At 34.8% G+C, this 6,844-nt stretch overlaps 2 protein-coding genes across 2 annotated transcripts; one reads left to right on the top strand and one right to left on the bottom strand.

The window, feature by feature from the left end:
• The first annotated feature begins 422 nt into the window (after positions 1-422).
• LOC141486870 (uncharacterized) lies at positions 423-2,291 on the top strand. The gene is made up of 3 exons (XM_074185459.1): positions 423-1,235; positions 1,294-1,502; positions 1,557-2,291. Exons 1-3 carry the CDS (start codon positions 980-982, stop codon positions 1,767-1,769), a joined length of 678 nt encoding a protein of 225 aa, XP_074041560.1. The 5' UTR covers positions 423-979; the 3' UTR covers positions 1,770-2,291.
• LOC111510541 (uncharacterized) lies at positions 2,271-4,252 on the bottom strand. The gene is made up of 4 exons (XM_074185457.1): positions 3,505-4,252; positions 3,188-3,426; positions 3,026-3,133; positions 2,271-2,917 (listed from the first exon to the last, which is right to left on the bottom strand). The coding sequence occupies exons 1-4, from the start codon at positions 3,723-3,725 to the stop codon at positions 2,586-2,588; spliced, it is 900 nt and encodes a 299-aa protein (XP_074041558.1). The 5' UTR covers positions 3,726-4,252; the 3' UTR covers positions 2,271-2,585.
• Between the last annotated feature and the right edge of the window lie 2,592 nt (positions 4,253-6,844).

Genomic DNA, 6,844 nt, shown 5'->3' with positions numbered 1-6,844 from the left:
TATTTTAACTAAACTCGTCACCGAATTTCTTTTTTTGTAATATAATAATATTTTAAGAGCCTCTTTGATGTTAAAAACAAATTTTGAAAAATAAAAGTTGTCAAACTTGATGCAAAGTTCATCTAGTTTCAACGGGGCTTTCAAAACTATAAAGTACTTGAGTTTTTTAATGAGCAAATGGCCTCACAATATGAATTAGAACAAAACGGAACATTAGGAAACATCATTTCGTGATTCTTGAAGCCCATTCAATAAAAGAAAAAAACTCATAGTATTTACATTTACCTACTCCGCTAACAACACTAATTTGAAAAAACTGGGTAGGCTGTGAAAAAATATGAAACTACATAATGTTTTAGAAAACGTCACTGTCACTGAATAAATTAATGCCCGTTAGTTCAATGTAATGTATGAAAATTAACCCTCAACTGGTAACATACGTCTGAGAGACGCGGCTAGTTACAAAATTTGCCACAGGTCGACTTAGCGCTGCAAGTGCAACCTCTCCTTCAGTGTATACCTTGTGTGTTTACCGGCAACAAGGACTCAAGTTGTTTGAGGTAAGTGCAATTTTTTTTGTAATTTTTATGACAAATTTACTAAAAACCACTACGTCTGTGAGATGCATGTTACTTGTAATGTACTTAGTTGTGTTCGTCTCAGAGACGTATGTTACTAGTAGTCGCGATATTTATACACGTTTTTGAGACGTGTGTTACCAATAACGTTATATTATTTGTTTTAGATTCTCGAAATACTAGAGAGATATTGCAAATTCCGTTAGCGCATGCGGTGTGTTATTTACCCCGCGTTAAATATTACGTTTACGTCTAAACATTGTTTGGGGCGGTACACGTATTGCCAGTATGTTTTGAGTTTTATTTATGCGCTGTTTTATTTGGAACTAACCTCTAAAACCAGTGTGCTTTGTTTTGATTGTTTGCCCTGTTTATCGCATAATTTCTCCTGAGGATCTAACATGGATGAGGCATTAGAAGCAGTAATTTTAGCTGATGCTGATGACGATGAAGTGGAGCAAGTGATTTTGCACAATATTTTCGGCGTGGTTGAAAATTTTCCTGTTGGGGCTGCTGAAGATAGGTTCAATCTGGACAATATGATGGCAGAAGATATAAAAATTAATTTCAGGTTCGAAAGAGACGATATCTTCAGACTAGCTGCTGCCTTGCATATACCAGACGTAATCAGAACCCAAACACGTAATTCTGTTCCAGGTATGTTAAAAAATGCAGTGAATTGAAGTACTGAAATACATAACAAATTCCTCTTTAGGTGTCATGGGACTCTGTATTTTATTACGAAGACTAGCATATCCTGGGCGACTGAAGGATCTCCAGCTCTTATTTGGCCTGTCTCCACAATCATTATCTCAGATAATTAATCATATGCAGAACCTCATTGCCAATAATTTCATGCATTTACTTGATGATTTGCGAAATTTACCATGGCTGAATTTGCAAAGAATGCATATGTATGCTGACGTATGTGTATATTATTCTAACATATTGACATTTTTTAATAGTAGATTTTTTTAGGCTATTCATGGAAGAGGAGCTGCAATTTCAAACTGCTGGGGATTTATTGATGGAACCAATTTGCAGGCCATCAATAAATCAAGAAGAGTACTATTCTGGTCACAAGAGGTTTCATTGTGTGAAATACCAGTCAGTTATATGCCCAGATGGTATGATTACCAGTTTGAAGGGTGCATATGTAGGACGGAGACACGATGCTGGAATTTTTCGTGAATCAAATTTGTATGCAGAACTGCAGGATGTTGCAATGTTTCCTGATCACAGGTTTATTTTATATGGTGACCATGCCTACCCCATTATGGACTTACTTTTATGCCCCTTTCCAAACCGACAAGGAATTCCTATTTATCAACAGCATTTCAATGAATCCATGAGTGCAGTCAGAATAGCTGTTGAGTGGGGTTTTCAAAAAGTCACCAGTCAGTTTGCATTTCTAGACTTCAGAAAAAATCAAAAATTACTTTTACAAGACATAGAAAGTATGTACAAAGTTGGAATACTTTTGAGCAATTGTCATACAACTTTATATGGCAGTCAAACCAATCAGTTCTTCCATCTAGTGCCACCAGTGCTGGAGGAATATTTAGGAAATTAATTTTGACTGTATATACCTACTTTCAGTTTAAAATAAATATTCAAATGTGCACTGAGTTTCAATATACCCTTTTCTAGTTATTAGTCCATGTACAAAGTTTTGGATAAAAATGCAATAAAGACAATATCAAGAAATGATTTAATAACTTCACAGGAAACACATAACCAAAAAATAACATTCCATAAAAATAAACAACAAATAATTATGTGCTAATAGACTAAACTCAACATAAATTAACTTGAAAGTAAAAAACAAATAAATATCACAGAAAACTAAAAATCATTTTGAGCTGCTAACTACAATAAAATCACAGTAAATATTTGTGAGTCAACGCAAAGTAGCAACATTAATACATTATTTCGAAAGTAAAAAACAAATCAAATACCTACCTATAACATGAAAAAACATAATTTGGTTAAAGCAGTCTTATGGCATCAGTCTTCATATTTTTGTAACCTCTTCAAAAGTGTGTCCAGAAATGTCTGTTGTGCTGATATATGAGCTTGTAATTCACTTCTTTGCTTTATATCACATTTAATTTTTTCAAACTCTAATTCAATCTTCTTTTTTCTATCTTCAATCTCCATTTGTAGTCTTTTTTCTTCAATCTCAATACTTCTCTCATGAAGCTTCAATTTCTGCTCTTGCAATTGTAATTCTCTCAATTTTATTTCCTGCTCTTTTTCGTTTTTATTTTTTAGATATTCCATGGCATTTCTTCTGAGGACGACACTTTTATTTTGTCTGCTCCTAGCTATACCAGGTCCTGAAAATAAATATCTCCTTGTAGTTTTATACAAGAATATTAAAATAAAGTAGGTACCTCCTCAACTTTTCAGGGCTGATGCAATTGAGTACCTAACAATTTGCTTACCTGTTGATTTTTTTGCTGTTGGTAGGCTTTTTGTGTTTTGGTCAATGACATCTAGAGTATCTACTTCACCTACACAAATCTCAGTTGATGGTAAGTTTGGATTGGGATCTAAAAAAAATAGTTTGCAATAGAAATTTTATAACCATAAGATAATTGAATTACCAAAATAATCATGTTCCCCTGATATAATTATTTCCCCAGAAGTTCCACTGCAATCCTCACTATTCACTATGAAAGCATCTATTGCAATGTTTTCCCTGGTTTGCCGGCCTAACTCAGCAACTTGTTTTTCTTTGGAAATAACCTTTGTTTTTTTGGTAGGCATTGGAAATTCTGCACATGCGTCAGAGATTTCTTGTAAAAGAGTATCCTTTTCAGTGTACATTTCTTCTGTGCCACTTCTGAAAAGTATAGAGTATATAATACAGAAACCATTGGCATCTTGTAAAGAAATAAGAAAGACAATGCACATATCCTACCGGAATTTGTCACCATCAGATTTTTTCTTCCATAAGGTCAAAAGAAGCATTACATGATCTTTCAATGTGCGAATGACAAATTCTTTTCCCGTCACTGATTTTATATTAGCTTGTATAGAGTTCCATTTCTCAGGATTCTGAAGAGGATTTTGCCCAACAACTTCGCGTAACAAACATAAATCGTCATCCGACGTAAATCTCAACCTTTTTGTAGCGGACATATTTTGGAAAAAAATATACAAACACTTGTTTTCATAAAATGAACTACCTACAACTTAACCTCGAAAATAAAAACAAACACAGCTACCGGATCTATCCGATTCAGTACGAAGTAGAATAGCGCAACATTTTACGTGAGGTGTTGTTCTGCCGTAAATAACGTGATGCGCTAACGGTATTACCGCAACGTGTCTCTCGAACTCATTCTGCGCATGCTCAACTGTCAATATAACGTCTGCGGTAATAACGCCGCACAGGATTTGTCACAGCAATATCTCTCTACTATATTGGAATCATTGCTAGACTTGGTATTTTAGTTTTTTCTTCCATTCTTGCACTTTATATTTACAATTTCAATCCTGCACTTCTGTTTTTTATATTTGAAAAATATTTTAACCGATTTAGTGTTGATAATTCATATTTTTTATTATAATTTTATATTGTAAAATTTATAAACTTTTTCTTCAGATCTATCTTAGTATTGTTGTTTTTTTGTCTACTGTGTTTCAGCAATGTTTTCTGCTAGAACAAAGAAAATTATGGCAATGGTCCTCCTGCCACAAGAGGAAGAAGCACCAAGTGACGAAGACTTTGGTTCTGATGATTCTTTTAGAGTAGACGATCATATAGAAGTCTCTGAACATGAAACTGACACCGAAGACGATCCACAAATTTCAGACGAAGACGAAAGAGAAGTTTTAGAAGAAGTCAATGAAATTTCAGAGGTTAATGTTCAATCCCCACCTGCAAGAAGGGTGACTAGGAAAAGAAAAAAATGCAGGGATGAGAATCTGATTGACGATGAAGAGGAATCTGAAGATGTCGAAGAAGAACCAAATTATTTTTACGGGAAAAAAAGATGTTACACCTGGAGTTCCGAAGAACCAAAATCAACAAAAATTCCCGTACGAAATTTGATGAAAATGAAACTTCCAGCTTTGAGACCGAGTTCAAAATCCCTTGGCAAAAATCCTGAAATTGAAGAAGTTTGGCGACTTTTGTTCGATGAAGATATCATCAATGAAGTGGTCATTTGGACTAATAAAAAGTTGGGAAAAATGCGGGAGAAAATAAAGGAGAAACAATCCCCGAACTATAAAGACACTGATGTGATTGAAATAGAAGCTCTCATTGGACTAATGATGTTGTGCGCAATATTTAAATCTGGGAAGGAAGACCTTTCTTCGCTTTTCTCAACTGGGCCTTCAGGTCGTCCAATTTTTCGAGGAGTTATGTCGCTCAAGAGGTGTCTTACACTTCTTCTGGCACTACGATTCGATGATGAAACATCAAGAAAAGAACGAAGCAAGACTGATCCCGCTGCTCCCATTTCTTCTTTGTTCTATAAATTTATAGACAACTGCCAGAAAGCATTTGAAATAGGGAACCACGCCTGCATCGATGAAATGCTTGTCCCATTTCGAGGAAGATGTCAGTTCCGCATATACATGCCAAACAAACCGGCTAAATATGGTTTGAAAATTATGTGCCTAACTGACGCCCATACATCTTACCTTTATAATGCGTACCTATACATGGGCAAAGACAGTGACGGACAAACTTTGTCTCCAGAAGAAAGACAACTTGCAAAACCGACTCAAAGTGTTATTCGGCTTTGCAAACCGATCGCGAAATCGAGACGAAACGTAACTGCGGACAATTGGTTCTCCTCGTTAGAGGTTATAAGAGAACTGGAAAAAATGGAATTAACATACGTTGGTACATTGAGATCCAACAAAAAAGAAATTCCACCGGAATTTAAGGCAGACAAGAAGCGACAAGTAGGATCCAGCTTATACGGGTTTTCAGAAGAGGCTACACTACTTTCATACGTTCCGAAGCCCAACAAAGCTGTCATCCTGACATCATCCATGCATAGATCAAAGTACACCGACACCAGTAACAATAAGCCGGAAATAATAAGCTTTTATAATTCCACGAAATCTGGTGTGGATAACTTGGATAAAATAATTGCGAATTACTCGCCAAATAGGCGTTCCAGACGTTGGCCTCTTACTATATTTTATAATATGATCGCAGTGAGCCTCGTCAACGCAGGAATTATATACGCAAGCTACGATGACACGCCCGTGATCAAGAGGTTTGATTTTATTCACAACCTCGCGAATGTATTGATCAAGAAGCAACTTGAACGAAGACTCACAATTCCGAACCTTCCAGATTGCCTAACGAAAATTGTTAAAGAAATTCTGGGCGTTGAAGACCAAGCGCCAGCCGGAACGAGGGAAATAACGGATAGGCTTCCCAAAAAGAAAACTTGTAGGTACTGCTCATACGAAAAAAGAAGGCAAACCGCGTATAAGTGCATCAAGTGTGAGAACCCAGTTTGCCTAGAGTGTTCAAAAAAAGTTTGCAACGAATGTGCACCAAGTGTAATTTAAAGTGTGTTGTGCCTTTTGTTTACCGATTAAATTTAACTTTTTATTTGATTAAAATATTAAAATAGGTAAATTGTAAAAGAAGCTAAAGAGTAATCCCCATAATGTGAGCAAAGTAAGGTTCACAGCCTCAAGTTATTTTTTTTTTCTATTTCAATTATTACTTTTGCATTTTTACAAATAATTATTATACCTATATATTTTAACTTTTATTACTTTGTTTTTTACCTTCGATGTTTATAGTTTTTAACTTTTAAGTTTTATTCAATTTTTTTGATGTTTTTTTTAAAGAAATGAACCAAATGTATGACTAATATTTTAAGAACTATATTTTTACCTCTGTATATTTTTTATTATTAGGTTATCGATTTTTGTGTGTAAACAATATTACAAGTGATTCTTAAAATATCATTATTAATTGTAGTAAATGAATAAAACTGTTTATAGACACTTAATCTTCTTAAAGATACCCTAAAATAACCAATTTTCCTGGGTTGCGTCTGTCAGACGTGTGTTACTCATAGCGCACTACTTTCACGTGTTTCCAGTTGAGGGTTAAAATAATATGTTATCTTTACAAGAAAAAATTGAAATTGTGCTAATTTGTGGTGAAAACACATTGCATCGACACGTGGCTGATATTTTTAACGCAAGACATCCTAGTAGACATGTACAGCAATCCACTGTAAGTAGGATTTTAAAAAAATATAAACTGACTGGTT

This window comes from Leptinotarsa decemlineata, unplaced genomic scaffold (genome assembly GCF_025532065.1).
Source record: "Leptinotarsa decemlineata unplaced genomic scaffold, Ldec_3_MD MMD2_tig00026374_RagTag_RagTag, whole genome shotgun sequence".
Lineage (NCBI taxonomy): Eukaryota > Metazoa > Arthropoda > Insecta > Coleoptera > Chrysomelidae > Leptinotarsa > Leptinotarsa decemlineata.
This window is presented reverse-complemented; position numbering and strand designations above follow the sequence as displayed.

Bases quoted from the DNA above. Each gene is read 5' to 3' on its own strand.
- LOC111510541 (XM_074185457.1), bottom strand. From the start codon at position 3,725: ATGTCCGCTACAAAAAGGTTGAGATTTACGTCGGATGACGATTTATGT. The intron at 3,427-3,504 runs GTAGGATATGTG...TATACTTTTCAG, and splicing joins TCTGATGGTGACAAATTCCG to AAGTGGCACAGAAGAAATGT. The intron at 2,918-3,025 runs GTAAGCAAATTG...ATTTATTTTCAG, and splicing joins AACAGCAAAAAAATCAACAG to GACCTGGTATAGCTAGGAGC.
- LOC141486870 (XM_074185459.1), top strand. From the start codon at position 980: ATGGATGAGGCATTAGAAGCAGTAATTTTAGCTGATGCTGATGACGAT. The intron at 1,236-1,293 runs GTATGTTAAAAA...ATTCCTCTTTAG, and splicing joins AACACGTAATTCTGTTCCAG to GTGTCATGGGACTCTGTATT. The intron at 1,503-1,556 runs GTATGTGTATAT...AGATTTTTTTAG, and splicing joins GAATGCATATGTATGCTGAC to GCTATTCATGGAAGAGGAGC.